The sequence below is a fragment of the Macrobrachium nipponense genome, chromosome 1 (assembly GCF_015104395.2).
Source record: "Macrobrachium nipponense isolate FS-2020 chromosome 1, ASM1510439v2, whole genome shotgun sequence".
Classification (NCBI taxonomy): domain Eukaryota; kingdom Metazoa; phylum Arthropoda; class Malacostraca; order Decapoda; family Palaemonidae; genus Macrobrachium; species Macrobrachium nipponense.
The window spans coordinates 139,541,595-139,557,277 of record NC_087200.1 but is presented as its reverse complement, the minus strand read 5'-3'; the positions used below and the strand labels follow the sequence as shown (position 1 = coordinate 139,557,277).

Genomic DNA, 15,683 nt, shown 5'->3' with positions numbered 1-15,683 from the left:
GCTAGCCCCTTTTCGTCTTTCATACTGGCCACGACCCACCATAGTCGACTAGCTGAAGGCACCAATTTATGGCTTAGGTAAAGAAAGACTCGATGGATTTTCGGGAGTTGGGCTAAACCCTGTCCTTCCTCCATCCGGGATGTTTTCGGGGTCTCCAGCTGGTGGTGTCAAGGCAGTTGTTTTGTTACATTGAATGAAAATGTAATCCGTAATCGTGCCTTAATCAATTGTTGGTCATTAAAATCAGGCTTGCCTCAGAATTGATATTATGGCCGAATCTGCTTCCAATTTTAGGTATATTTTATTTGTTACATTCTTCACTTTTTCTCGGTTATGCTTGGCTTGTTGCCAAAATGAGGTTCCATTTACTTTAACTTTACCACCAAAGATGTATAAAGGGTAAACCGTTTAATCAGGGATCTCGACTATATCTCCCCTCTAGTTCCCCTTTCTTTTCTTCTGACAGCTGTCATTGCCTTCGCTATAAGCTATATTTCGGTCAGCGGTCAGTCGCGCTCATATCTAGACCACCTCATTTCTCAAAATCTCGTGCCTTTCCACATTAATCCTAGAAATCAAATATCAGTGTCTTACTCTACTCAGGGACCCTGTTTCATTGCCTTTAATTGCTTATCTTTAGAAGTGTCTCCCTGCTCTCATTTCCCTCTATTAATTCATTTCTCTTACGTGTATCCATCAGACCGGGGCTAGAAAATACTTTTAGGTTGCCTTTTCCGCAGTTCTCCATTTAAGGACAAAAACAAAAAAATCAGGATGTACTTTAAAGGAATATTTTATAGAACTGAAGAACCTAAAAACGAAAGTGTTAGTGGAACCGGGACTTTTCCTTGAATGTTCATGTTATTTTTCTTGAAGACAGTCAGTCGGCTATTGATGTTCTTTGAATGCATTACTGAAAAATTCAAACTTCTCTCTAATTCTTTTTTATTCATTGAGTTACAGATTGTCAAGATTTCACGTTAATAGTCCATTTGTAAGTCTTTTTTTTCGTGTGGCCTCACGTATAACATTTACTCCAAATAGTTTGCATGATCTATTATTAGGAGCAAATATTCTATATGTGCAGCCACGCGAAAAACGTCCACAAATGGTAAAAGATTCTGTACCATTCGCTACCTTTTGCTGGGTTATTATGTGATTCCCTGCGTTAAAGCTGATGATACCCTCAAGCTGCCGATGGTTGTTTGCGAATAGCGAGGAAGAAAACGCAGCAATGTAGAGATAGATCTTCCTCTACAGACTCAAACCTCATGGAGGGAAGTTAGGTCATGGTACTTATGAAGGACTGAGGAAAACCAGAATTAAATGACTAAGTCTAATGTATTCAGCTCAAAATGTGAGATGAAGATAACGGAATCATTCTAGCATAGCTATAACGATAGACTATTCAGTAATATTATAATAATAATGCTGACAGCCATAGTGAAGCAAATATAGTTAAGAAAATATGTGCCACTGGAGATCAACAGAAGTGAACCGGCATGAGAGAGAGAGAGAGAGAGAGAGAGAGAGAGAGAGAGAGAGAGAGAGGAGAGTCGGTCAGCGTTGAAGACGATGCGATGGGAAGAAATGCTAATTTCCCAGTCGCTCAAATAGGCAATTTATGTATGTGTCTTGGCGAGATTACAATGACCGCCGTAACAGATTTTATTCGATAGTGGTGATGAAAAGCAAGGTGGTATGCTTTTAATCTTAACCCTCGCATGATTCTGACTTCAGTATCGCAGGAACGCAACATTTTTATTACGGTTTAAATCCCTAATGGGCAACTATTTTTCCTACCCGTCGACGTCACAGTCTTGCCGCGTGACGTCACAGCCTGCGTCACTCCAGAGTTATTACCTAAAATGCCACGTGGGCTCTTTGGCCCACCCCTCTTTCCTAAAACTCCAGACATACCTCCAAACGCGAGACTTTTCGTGTCATCATCATCATCCATTATGTCATCTTTAAATGAACAGACAGGATTTCCCCCTTTCTATTCTCTCGTTCCATTTCTCTTTTGTACTTTAAAGAATAAATTCGTTCAACATCGTTAGTAATGAATTCACATATATTTAATCTATTTTTTATTGTTCACATTAACTTAACAATGAATTAAACAAACTATGCCATAACAATCGATATCAACATCCCTCACGCAAATCAGGGATTTCTTACGAATCTTTTTAGGCTTTTTGTCTAATGAAGGTCATAATGAAGTTAATAATGAATGCACGTGCATTCTGCAAAGTGATTACTGAAGTTTTGATGGAGTTCTTAATGGACCGTGACTCTGACCTCATATACTTTGTCTAACAAATGGTGGGCTGATGTCTAAATGTTTTCCTTGCTTCTGGATATTGGTTATGGAATCCCACACAAAACGTACACAGGCTAGCGTGTGATGCCTGTGCTGCTGCAGTTTAAATAGGAATTATTGTCTGAGGAACAGATGCTCAAGCAGCAAATGTTCGTTAAAGGATACCACATGTGCATATAAATGCGCAAAATTTTGTGTTTTTCCTCATTTATTAAAGAAGTGTAATAACCTTCTAAGAAAATATAAAAATCATCCATTGATAAACGACGGTATTGTAGCATATAAAATGAGCTGAGAAGTGAATGTTTGTGCATAAACTCTTATAGTTAAAAAGAAAAAAAAAACTTTTAAATAGGTTTGCATTTAAAATGTCAAAATTTTATTATGAAGAATTATAGAATTTGTGTGCGGTATCTTCCACCCGGTAAAATGCAGACATACCACTGTTGCTATTTTACCGAAGTGGAGTTGATGAGCATGGAAGACCTTATCAGTATCACTAAACTAGTGAGAAATATTCTCTTGACGTTTTATTTTTCTAAGACCCAGTTTTTGTTCGTCCTTTCTTATCGTTCTTTGTCCAGGTCACCATTTTCCAGGATCCTTCGTTCCTCTTTTGTTCGATTTTTGTCACTATGGCACCCCTTTCTCTTTCTTTGCTTCTTTCCAGGAACTTTCCTCACACGGTTACGTTCCTCCCTCATCTCCCTTTCATTTTTTTTTTTCATGCAGTTATTTGTGGACGTTATATTACTCGATTCCCCACAAATTCCAGAGGAGGAGTCTCGAATCTTGAACTGTGTGTGGGCGGTGCGTATGGACCAGTGACATGGTCATGTTGATGGGAGGAGAGGATGTGGGGGAGGGGGTGTGAGACGGTGGAGACGATGAGGAAGAGTTCCAAACAGCTACCTTCTGTCATGTGTGGGTGGCGCTCCTGGCCCAGTGACATGTTCGGGTCGGGGAGGAGAGGGGTCTGACGAAGCTTTCTAATGTTGAGTTTTGACTTTTAAGAATTTGTTTATTTGACTTTTCATGTTGTCCATTGACCATCACAGTATCGGTGAGATATACAACGTACTAAAGTGACATACAAAGGGATTAGTAACACAATATGAGATTATAATACGTTGCATAAGCTTATAATTTGGAAAAATATCAGAAGAATGCTTGTTTAATCACAATACAAGGCAGGAAATGAACATCATACTACAGCAGGCGACTGAAAAAAACCCGAGACCTCAAGGATCGTAGGTAGGCATGTACTAGATTCCCCGGATGTAAATGACAGGGGCGCGATTGGGGTGGCACTGGGTCACTTGAATGGTTTGGTGGCACTAGTGCAGTAGCCCACTCACTCCCCATACCCTCTCTCGCTTCTCCCCTCCCTCCCACTCTATCAGGAAGCGGCAACGGTCTGAAAAGAAGGATCGGGGACCGGTACCACTACCCCATAGGATGACTGTGTTTCACGAGGAGTTGAAGGAGGCGGCTTTCTTCTCTCCTCTCTCTCTCCTCTCTCTCTCTCTCTCTCTCTCCTTAGTCGAATATGTTGTCCATGGCGATATTGATTGCTTCTTGTCGTCCGCTCTCCTCTCCCCTCCCTCGGGCGCTCCTTCCCGTCCTGTGAGAGAAGTGGAAAGAAAGGCAGGGAAGGAGCCGGATGACTTCATCTTCATCTGGAGTTTTTGTTTTCACATGATGAAGCTTTTCTTTGAGGGAATGCCTGGTAGTGAAAGGTTATTTATTAGCAGTCTGCACGAACTTTCATCTGATACGCGGAGAGGTTTGGTCTGTTAGAGAGCGTTGCTGTGAGGAGAAAGGATCGCTTTAATCTGCTGTTTTTGTCAATTTATGGAATTTGTCATTTCATTCCTTCTTATAGTTCTATAAAATGACTGTGCCTTGATTCCATCGGTCTTGCAGTGATTTTGACGTATTCAGGAAGAGAGGCTTCGGAACACAACTCTTCCCACATTTTTTTATCTAGAAATCGGCGAGGCTTTTCCAGTTACACGGTTCAGTCATTTTTTTTAAGCTTTAGAATTCTCATTGTTACTACGTTTTTCCGATTTTTATAACCTTCGTATCTCTGAGAGACTGAAATAGAAATAGCCTTCACTTCCTTTTTCGCAGTTAAGCTCCTTCCTCTTCCTTCCTTATTATTTTCTCTGGTATTATTCGGACTTGGCCCAAAAGAGCGTTAAGTTGCCCATCCTGAAGGCCTCTGCTTTTTTAAAGAAAGTGAAACTGGGTTTATTTTTATTTCTATTTTTTATTTGATTTATTTTGTTGTAGTGAAAATATATTTATCATTGCTGTGACTTGTGTTCATTGGAGTAGAATTTCCGAAAGGGAGGGAAAATATGTCCCACGTCTTGATATTCTTTTATCATCCCGGTTGCATATTTCCGAACTGTTACCGAGCACCGAGACCTTTCCTGAAAAAAGCGTGACGCCATATCATAAAAATTAACCATAGAATCTTCTTGAAAATAATCTCATTATGCCTCCCACACCCAAATTCCTGCAAGTAATCTCCTATGATTTAACCTAACCTAACCCAACCTAGAGGCATGGCAAAGAAACTTGGGTTATTGCAATACTAGTATATATCTGGGGAATTGACATCCCGGTTATGTTTATTGGAAGCTGGAGGTTTCAATAATGATTTGTTTCTAAGGCAGAATGCACGTCCTTGTTCTAAGGGATGAGAGGGCATAGCTAAAGGGCTGACTTTCTTACAAAGCTTTTCGTTTTTGTTATTTTTTGTAATGTAATCTTAATAGAGGTACTTTGTTGTTGGTATTATTATTGTTATTATTGTAATGTTACTCATTCAGCATAAAAATGATAGACTTCTATGGCACCACCTTTCCCAATTAGAGCTGGAAGATTGTTTAAGTCCCTGAATATGAATATGCAGTTACCTTCACTAGTAAAATTAGCACCTTGGGTAGTGAATAAAAGGAGAATTTGAACACACTTACAATTTTGACAACACAGTACAATAAAGCATATAAGCGGAAAACGTCCACATGACGCAATATACAAAGATGGATCTAAACGAGAACACGGAGTAGGATACGCTGCAGTATCCCAAGACAGAACGTATCAAATCTCTCTACCTAATAATGCTTCCATGTTCACAGTAGGGCTGTGTGCAATTGCATCAGCCGCCAGAATACTTATACGAAAAGAAACATCACAAAATATATATATTTTTTATTTTATTTTGAGCGACTCGAGAAGCGCTATAGAAGCTTTTCAGAGTTACAAACCAAAAAATAATATTGTACCACAAATTAAGTTATTACATGAGCTATATAGGAATGGGAAAAATATAGAAATATGTTGGATCCCTGCCCATGTGGGGATTAAAGGAAATGAAGAGGCTGATAAAGCGGCCAAAGAAGCAACCATATGTCAAGATCAAGTGTCAGTATCCCTGTTATTGATTTTGTAACACACGTAAAGGTAGGTATTATAAGTAAGTGGCAATATATATGGAATGAAGAACCAGAAAATAATAAATTATAACAAATAGCACTCTATTTTGGACGCAAGTAATTCTCACACGTCTCCGAAAGGCCATACTCATGTGACACTTAATGAGCAACCCACGTGGCCCAGCTCCCGAGTGCTCAGAGTACAAGGTGATAGTGAGGGCCGGACGTGTTGTGCGAGAGCCCAAAGTATGACAAGCAGCGACTGTTAACTTTTGGAAAGAAGTCAGTAAAAGAACTTTCAGTTGTTCCGATTCTGATGTTTATAAGGAACTGTGATTTTATTAATAGAATATACTAATAAGCAAATAATGAAAGCACGAAAACCCTTAGAACGTTTAATGAATATCAAAACAAAATTTTAAAATTTTACTTGACTTATTCTGAATTTTAATGTACCGTTTAAGTGTGTATGAATGGAAACATGACTAAATGTATTTATTGTGTGTACGTGTTCCAGTAGGAGAACATATGTCTTTGTGCAGCTTTTAATTTATTTTCATTTACTTATCATCATACTGAATTACCTATTTGGTCCCAGTGCTTTGGGCCAGCCCTATGAGAGTTGAAATAATAATAATAGTATGACACTGTAGGAGGATAGCCTATAATATTCTGATTTTCGAGCATAGGCTAAATGATTTCCAGTTAATCGAGACTTGGACAGGAACTTACTTTAATTTTCAGACGGTTCATATCGCAGAACACTTTCTTAATGTCAAGGTCCTCCCTTATAAATATTTGTTCAACTCATAAACCATTTAATCATATTTGGTGTGCGGTTATCAGATGTTCATAATTGCTCTATTCAGTTCAATTCAATTCATAAGTGCAGTATTTACACGTCGTTGTGAGAACTCATCTCGTTCAAAGGATATCAGAATATAAAACTAAATGTATTACATCATATTGTAATAAATACCAACTATTTAAGTATGGAAGTCGAGACCAGTATTTAAAACACTTTGACCTCTTCTTGGTGTTTCCTTTATCATAAATGATGTAGATCAGAGGCATTACTTACATTTATGAACAACTTCCGCATATGTACGGAGAGTCTTTAATTATGATGTAAGTTGCTTTAGTTAGTTGATTTTTCCTTTTCAAACCCACAGTGCGTAGTTCGTGTATACAACCCATAGTGCGTAGTTCGTGTATGCAGCCACATTTTGGAAAATTTATACAACTAAGAGATTTGAAATAAACAAGACGGTCTTAATTGATATTGGTCCCTTTGAACAGGTGGTGACTGATTTACCTACTCATTAGAGGACTAATAGAAACAGTAACATGACAATGTGGTCTATATTTCGTTTGGGAGGGAATTGCTCTCTCTCTCTCTCTCTCTCTCTCTCTCTCTCTCTCTCTCTCTCTCTCTCTCTCTATATATATATATATATATATATATATATATATATATATATATATATATATATATATATATCTGTGTCTCTCTCTGATTTATTCGGTGGATTTTTTATTTTAAAGGGTCTGGAAGGAGGGGGAGATATTTTGATTTTACAGTACATCTTTCTTTTCTACTTTCTCTCTCATTTTCATTCACCTTAAAGTTGGTGATGAAAATTTCCAGTTGAATGAATATATAGATTAAAAAGTATATGCTCTTACTCATTGTGATAACTGTAGACAAAAGAAAGAAGTCTTGGCAAAAAGGCAAATGAAATTACGATGCTGGAAGCATGTTTTTTTTTATTACATACATACATACATACATACATACATACATACATGCATGCATGCAGTAAATGGTGTGAATGTGAGATGGAGGCTTTAATTAGTGAAAAGATGAGATGTTGGGAATGCAGTTCCATGACTAAAGAAATCATATGCAAGTATCCAAGAGAATGGATAAGATAGATAAAAAAGAAAGTGGAAGAAAAAGTTAAAAATAAAAAGAGAGGCGAAAGATTGTTAGAGAGAATAAGTTACTCAAGCGAGAAGTAAATGCAGAGATAATTTAGTGAACAAGGATATCGCAGAATCATAGAAGAAAACGGCGAAGTATGGTCAGTGGGTCGTCAATGGAACTAATATATTTAGATTTGTCGAGGGTGGGAGACAGAATAAAGACCGAGTTGATTGACGCAGTGTTGTGGATGTAAGCATGACATTTAAGAGGTCGAAGAGCGGAAAGATAGCTATGGAATGTGTAATCATTTTAACAGCGCAGCATTCACACACACACACATATATTATTCGTATATATTATATATATATATATATATATATATATATATATATATATCTATATATATATATATATAAATATATAAATATATATTTATGTATATGATAAAAAAACAGATTCGCCTGATTTTTAGTATGAGAATAGCACATGTAAGTAACTGTCCTGTCAAAGTTTCCGAATTCATGCAATGGCAGGGCACAGATATGTGTTGAAGTCTGTCTGTCAATGTATTTATGTCTGTACTAGTATTAAGAGTTAGTGAAAGCTTTAAAGTACAATTTTATTGATCTCTTTGCAGACCATGCGTTCGGCCACTGCCTGCCACACTATGGCCACTACCGCGAGGATGATCTTCACAGGTAAATGTTTAGTTGGCCTACCTTTATGACCAGACAACTAGCGTTAGACAAGGATTGATAATAGCTGCTGGCAAACTAATGTACTGTTAGAAATCCAGTGTTAAAAAAAGTTGGGTATTGTGATTTTATGCAATATTTTTATTCATAGCATTGTAAATGTAAATTATTATTTCTATTGTATACCTGTAGAAGACCCTCTATTAAGCATTCGGTATGGAAAATGATAGCTGCATTAAATATATATAGAGTTTTCTCTGTCTTTCTAATAATTTATTTTTCAGGGTCACTGCATTCTGCCAGTAATTCGCCAATGTTTGTCATTCTTGGAGAGGAAAGCATTTGGGAACTTGGTTAGCTTTATTCCCGACGTATACAATACAGTAATACATAGCATAGTAGCTACAGGGACACGACAGTGGTAACTGAAATCTGGGGCCCATGCTCCGTAGAGTTGTTCTTCAAGAGAAATTTTCGTCTGCGTTGCTCGAGTATAACTCTTGCTCAGTATGATCACGCCGCCATTAGGAAAACTCACGGAAGATGAACTCCATATTTCAGTTGCCATCGTCGTTACTCTGTAACTAATAGGTTTATCGTATCCGTCAGAAATCAAACTAAGTTTGCAACTGCTTTCCTCTCAAAAAATGACAAACATAGGCGAGTTAATGGCAGAATGCAGAAATCCTGAAAAATCTATGCTTATTATTATTATTATTATTATTATTATTATTATTATTATTATTATATCTAGACAGATACCAAGTCTTCCTTAGTTATAAAAAATAGAACCCTGTAAAATAGCTGTCATTACTTAATTTTTTTTTATCGGAATACTTCTTTTTGCGAAATATGTCGAATGCAAATCAAATGGAATTGTTGTTCGGCCATTGCTTTACAATTTAATCATTTTTGTTTGTGGTATTTCTCATCATTATTGCAATGGACCTCATGAATAACGGCTACGGCTATTCATATGAGGCCCATTATTCTTTTAAAACCCGAGCATTATGTTTGTGGTGAAATGTGTCACTTGAAAGAAAAATATAGTTCTTTTGAGGAAGAAATAATGTTTTGTATTTATGTATATATACCGAATTATATAACTTCTCTTGTCTTGCCAATTTATCACATACATCAAATTATTTTCATAATCGTTATCCTGGAAACATAAGGCTGTGCCAGCCTACTGACCCTACCCTCCCTCCCCCCCCCCTCTCTCTCTCTCTCTCTCTCTCTCTCTCTCTCTCTCTCTCTCTGCATTAGGAAAAAGAATGCCAAAAGCATGCAAACTGTGTAAGGTTTGGTATAGCATAGTCAATCCACAAAACCTAATCAGAAAATGTGCTGCATGCAACATTCCGACCCATCCACAGTGTGCTGAGGTAATACAAGATTTGAGAAAACGATACAAGAATTTTTTGTTCAACATGTCTATCATGGATAGACAATGTTATTAAATCAAGATTGATGTACAAAATATGAGTTTAGGATGAAGAATAAGAAGAGGAAGAAGAAGAAGAAAAAGAAGAAGAGGAAAACGGAAGAGAAGTAAACAAAAATGAAATGACAGAAAAAAATAAAAAGAAGGAAAAACAAAGAACAAGATAAAAGTATTGGATGCAGAGATACTCATTGATACTACATATGAGGCAATAAAGCAGCATACCTACGAAGAAATAAATTACGATATGACAACAGAAAAGCAAATCCCGAAGAGGCTCTACCCAGATCTATACAATGACGGGAAAGAGGAAAAAATAGACAAGAAAGACAAAATCTGCAACCTTTTGAAAAGAGGGAATTGCAGATTTGGAGAAAGAATGTTACTACAAACATCCTAAGATATGTCAAAAACTATGAAATATATGGTAAATGTGCATACTTAGATGGATATTGGGGATGATTGCAGAGATCGCATCCAAAAATATGTGGAAAAACAAAATAAAAGAAGGAAAAGGATGTAAGTTCAACAAAAAAATGCAAATACATGCACCCCCCTGTAGCCATGAATCATAATCAAATAAATAACCAACCAAGTAATAAAATCCAAAATAAGAAAGAAACAAAATAAAGAGAGAAATCAAGAATATCAGGTAAAAGAGAAAAGCAAACCACCAATGAGATATGCAGAGGTGTCAGCAAAAAAATTTCAAGCATCAGCTCCGAAATTCTACTCAAGAGATAATAACTGTATTTATTATGCAAGAGGAGGATTGCAGAAAAACGGGAGAAAATTGCAGATTCAGACACAAAATTAATAATTATGATGAAGGAAGATCAAAATATTATGGAAAAGTTGGATTTTTTAAATGTCAGAATTTCTGGAATGAAAAAAAGAACACATACCAGAACAGGAAAGAGACATGGGAAAATCCTTATTACTACCAGTATTAAATGAAGGAGAAACACGCAAACCATCATAGTGATGAATGCGCAGGGTTTAGTTACGAGTAACTCAAAAAGAAAAATAGAGTACTTAGAAGAACAACTAACCCAAAATGAAAAGAAAATAGATATAATGAATATAAGTGAAACCTGGTATTCCCAAGAGACTGGGAATGATGATCAAATAAAAAAGGGTTTCCAAACTTATAGATCAGATAGAAAAAATAGGAATCAAGGGGAACCGCAATATATGGGAAAGACAAAAAACAAGGAAAAAATATATGAGAAATATAGTAACTCAGAATGTGAACTAATAGCGGTATGAATTTGAATCTGAAAAATTGATGAACATAGTATATATAGACCTCCTAATACTAAAGAGTTTTGACTTAATAATTGAAAAAAATTGGATGATATATGTAGAAATCACAAGGACTGGACTATTCTCCTATCTGGTGACTTCAACTTTCCTTTCGTAGAATGGAAAGAACGAATAGGAGATTGTGGTTGTACTTATACATATAAAAAAGAGAGTAATTGTAGTGCAGAAGATAAGAGGCAATTTGAAAAAAAGCTATTAGATATGCTACTAGAATACAACATTCAACAAATAAATCACCTGCCAACAAGAAGGAAAATACTTTAGACTAGTATTTGTGAACGAGATTGAATTATGTTAAAGAAATAATAGTTTATAATGCGAGTTGTATTTCAGACCATAATGTCATAGAATTAACAGTTCATTCCAAAGCAAGTGAAAATAGAGATAAGCAAGAAATGAAAAAGTGGGAAGGATATGGAAAATAACAACTTTCTACAGTAAAAATATAAAAATGGTCAGAAATTAATGAAGAATTAAACAAAGATTGGGGATAACATTTTCGTAAGTGATGACATAAGGGTAAATACGGAGATATTATATAAAAATATTGGAGATAATAGTGGAAAAATATATATACCGAAGGAAGAAAAGTAAACCTCATTCATGCATACCAAGAGACAGAAGGATCTTGTTCCAGAAAATCAGAAAGTGGAAAAAAGGTCTTGCAAAAGAAAAAAATGCATGGAAAGTTATAGAACTAAAAAGTAAGATAGAAAATGCAGAACAAAAGATTATACAATCAAAAGAAATTGAAAAAAACGGGACTTGGAAGAAAAAACCCTATTAAAATATCAAGCAAAACCCCAAACTATTATACTCATATGCGAAGAAGATGAATAAAAGAAGAATAGAAATAGGGCCTCTGAGAATTGAAGGAGATTAACGAATGAAAAAAAAAGAAATTTGCAACATACTGGCAGAACGATATAAGAGAGAATTCACCCCTAGATAGATAATGAAGATAATGATATAGAAGTAAGGGATGAAATAGTGAATATTTAGCTGACATAGATATTAATGAAGCTGATATTGTGCAGGCTATTAATGAAATTAAAAATGGAGCTGCTGCAGGGCCTGATGGAATTCCTGCTATTTGTTAAAGAAAGTAGTTCATTCTATCGCAAAGCCACTTGCAATATTATTAAGAAAAAGTGTAGATACATGGCAAGATATATGATGAGCACAAATTAGCATATATTACCCCTACTTTCAAAAGTGGATCAAGACTAGAGGCAAGTAATTATAGGCCTGAGTCTAACATCACATATTATGAAAGTGTATGAAAGGGTAATGAAGAAAAATATTATGAAACATTTAATAAAAAAATAATTTGTTTAACAAAGGACAACATGGTTTCGTACCCGGAAAAAAGTACACAAACCCAACTGTTAGTCCACCGTGAAAACATATTCAAAAATATGAAAAGGCGGAAATGAAACAGATGTGGTTTATTTAGACTTTGCAAAAGCTTTTGATAAAGTAGACCATAATATATTAGCGAAGAAAATTAGAAAACACAATATCGTGGATAAAGTAGGAAGATGGTTAAAAGAATTTTTACACAACAGAAAACAGATAGTTATTGCAAACGACGAGAAATCGGATGAAGCCAGGTAATATCCGGTGTGCCGCAAGGTACGGTGTTAGCTGCAATACTGTTTGTTATTATGATTGAAGACATAGACAATAATGTTAAGGATTCGGTAGTGAGTAGTTTCGCAGATGACACAAGAATAAGTAGAGAAATTACTTGTGATGAAGATAGGAACGCTCTACAAAGAGACCTTAACAAAGTATATGATTGGGCAGAGGTAAATAGGATGGTATTTAACTCTGATAAATTTGAATCAATAAATTATGGAGACAGAGAAAGAAAGCTATATGCAATAAGGGACCTAATAATGAGACCATCACAAATAAGGAAGCAGTTTAAAGACCTTGGTGTGATGATGAATAGGAACATGTTATGCAATGATCAAATAGCAACTCTGTTGGCAAAATGTTTAAGCAAAAAATGGGAATGTTGTTACGGCACTTCAAAACAAGAAAAGCTGAAACACATGATTATGCTTTATAAAACATATGTTCGTAGTCCACTTGAATATTGCAATATGATATGGTACCCACACTATCAAAAGGATATTGCACAATAGAGAGTGTACAAACGGTCCTTTACAGCTAGAATAGAAGAAGTTAAGGACCTAGACTACTGGGAAAGACTACAATTCTTAAAATTATATAGTCTAGAAAGGAGAAGAGAACGCTACATGATAATTCCGGCATGGAAACAGATAGAAGGAATAGCAGAAAATATCATGGAACTAAAAATATCAGAAAGAGCAAGCAGAGGTAGATTAATAGTGCCCAAAACTATACCAGGAAAAATATGGAAAGCACACAGGACATTAATCCACTACGCACCAGATCGATAATGCAGCGTCTATTCAATGCGTTGCCAGCTCATCTGAGGAATATATCAGGAGTGAGCGTAGATGTGTTTAAGAATAAGCTCGACAAATATCTAAACTGCATCCCAGACCATCCAAGATTGGAAGATGCAAAATATACCGGAAGATGTACTAGCAACTCTCTGGTAGACATTAGAGGTGCCTCACACTGAGGGACCTGGGGCAACCCGAACAAGATGTAAGGTAAGGTCTGTAAGGTCTCTCTCAAATCATTTGCCTGACCCAATGTATTTCCGGGGATGTGGTGATGTGCGCGACCTTCAAGGTTATTACATTTTGATTCTCACTTCCTAGTGTTGTCTGAGTTTGTAAATCAGTATGCGACTTTATTTACTTTAATGTTTATATTATAGGACTTAATTTTGTTGTTTAAGGGACATGGTCACTATCCATAGTCGGTAAGGGATTGTGACTTAGTGAACTCAGGTTATATTTCTATTTTTTCCAGTCACATTGAAAACGAAAACACGATGTTATTAACAGAATCTTATGTGATTTTCTTCTTCCAAAACCAGCAATTCATACTTGTTGAAAAAGATGCATCTCTCTCTCTCTCTCTCTCTCTCTCTCTCTCTCTCTCTCTCTCTCTCTCTCTCTCATTTACTAGGATTGGGAAAAATATCAGATAAAGATGACGTTTGGTGTACATGAGTAAGAATAATAACTCCGACAATTCAGGTTTTATTTGTTTATCAAACATGCCATTCACTTTATTATTCATCAAGCAATAAAATGATACTTAAATTTGAATGACGAGCAACGATCCTGTTGTGCAAAATATCCTAACCTTAAAACCCTGTTGTAATTTGTGATGATTGAATAGGATTTATTTGCTTTGCCTACTACTGGAAGGATGAGATGACGGTTCACAAGAACTTTTTTTTTTAACATTATAAATCGTTAATTGCGATTAAGTTCAAGGTCGACATTTACCTTGTTAGTAGGACGCTGGTACGATTAACTCTTCAATTAATGTGTTAGGTTGTTTAATTTTTAAATTCATGTAAGACATTGCTTCCTTATACTTTTGGATTCCATGTTTCAAACCATTTTCATATTTTACTTAATCTTTCATTAGTTTTTGCGATCGATTATAACCTTCTATATACCTTGCCTTACTGAATGTCAGCAATAATTCAACACGTGAGTAACTAAGGTACATTTTATACTTATTTATTTTTTTTTACTTAACCCCAAAATTTTCAAGTCTCGTAGATTCAGTTCAGTATACAACGACTTTAGATGTTGGATTGATTTAGATACCCCTGTAATTAAGTGGTAACCATTTTCTTTTCTTTTAAAGAAAACGTGCCAGACCAGACGATGACAGATAAGGCAGACTTACATTTAAGGCTTTTCCATAGAAATCTAACGATTGTCTTACGTAGTTCTGCTAAGAACTCTTATTTTAAATTATCTCTCTTTACTTCTATATTAAAGTGCAAGATATTTTTCTCACCATTGCTTCCTGCATCTTATTTCCAAGTTTTCTATATATGTTTAATCTTATACTTGTTCTGGCATATAATGTCACCAAGTGTGTGTGATATTAAATGTCTCCAACTGAGTAGGTATTTGTGTTCATCAGTACATCAGAACTCAGGAATGTCTCCGAATAGGTTAGTAATTGTGTAGATAAGACGGAAGTACAAAAAAATCGACTATTTTTAGGAGCAATGGAAGTATACTTTAAAACCCATGAGGAGACATTTACTATCCATTTTAAAACCCATGAGGAGACATTTACTATCCATTTTAAAACCCATGAGGAGACATTTACTATCCATTTTAAAACCCATGAGGAGACATTTACTATCCATTTTAAAAACCCACCAGGAGACATTTACTATCCATTTTAAACCCCACCAGGAGACATTTACTATCCATTTTAAAACCCACCAGGAGACATTTACTATCCATTTTAAAACCCACGAGGAGACATTTACTATCCATTTTAAAACCCACGAGGAGACGTATTTACTATCCATTTTAAAACCCATGAGGAGACGTATTTCCTATACATTTTAAAACCTATGAGGAGACATATACTA

General features: G+C 35.8%; 1 protein-coding gene across 1 annotated transcript in view; it reads left to right on the top strand.

Moving 5' to 3' along the window:
- LOC135219684 (uncharacterized) overlaps positions 1 to 15,683 on the top strand; it is a 278,928-nt gene that overhangs the window by 251,488 nt on the left and 11,757 nt on the right. The window contains exon 4 of the mRNA XM_064256638.1: positions 8,337 to 8,397. Within this exon, the coding sequence (XP_064112708.1) occupies positions 8,337 to 8,397 (61 nt within the window). The remainder of the gene's footprint in view (positions 1 to 8,336; positions 8,398 to 15,683) is intronic.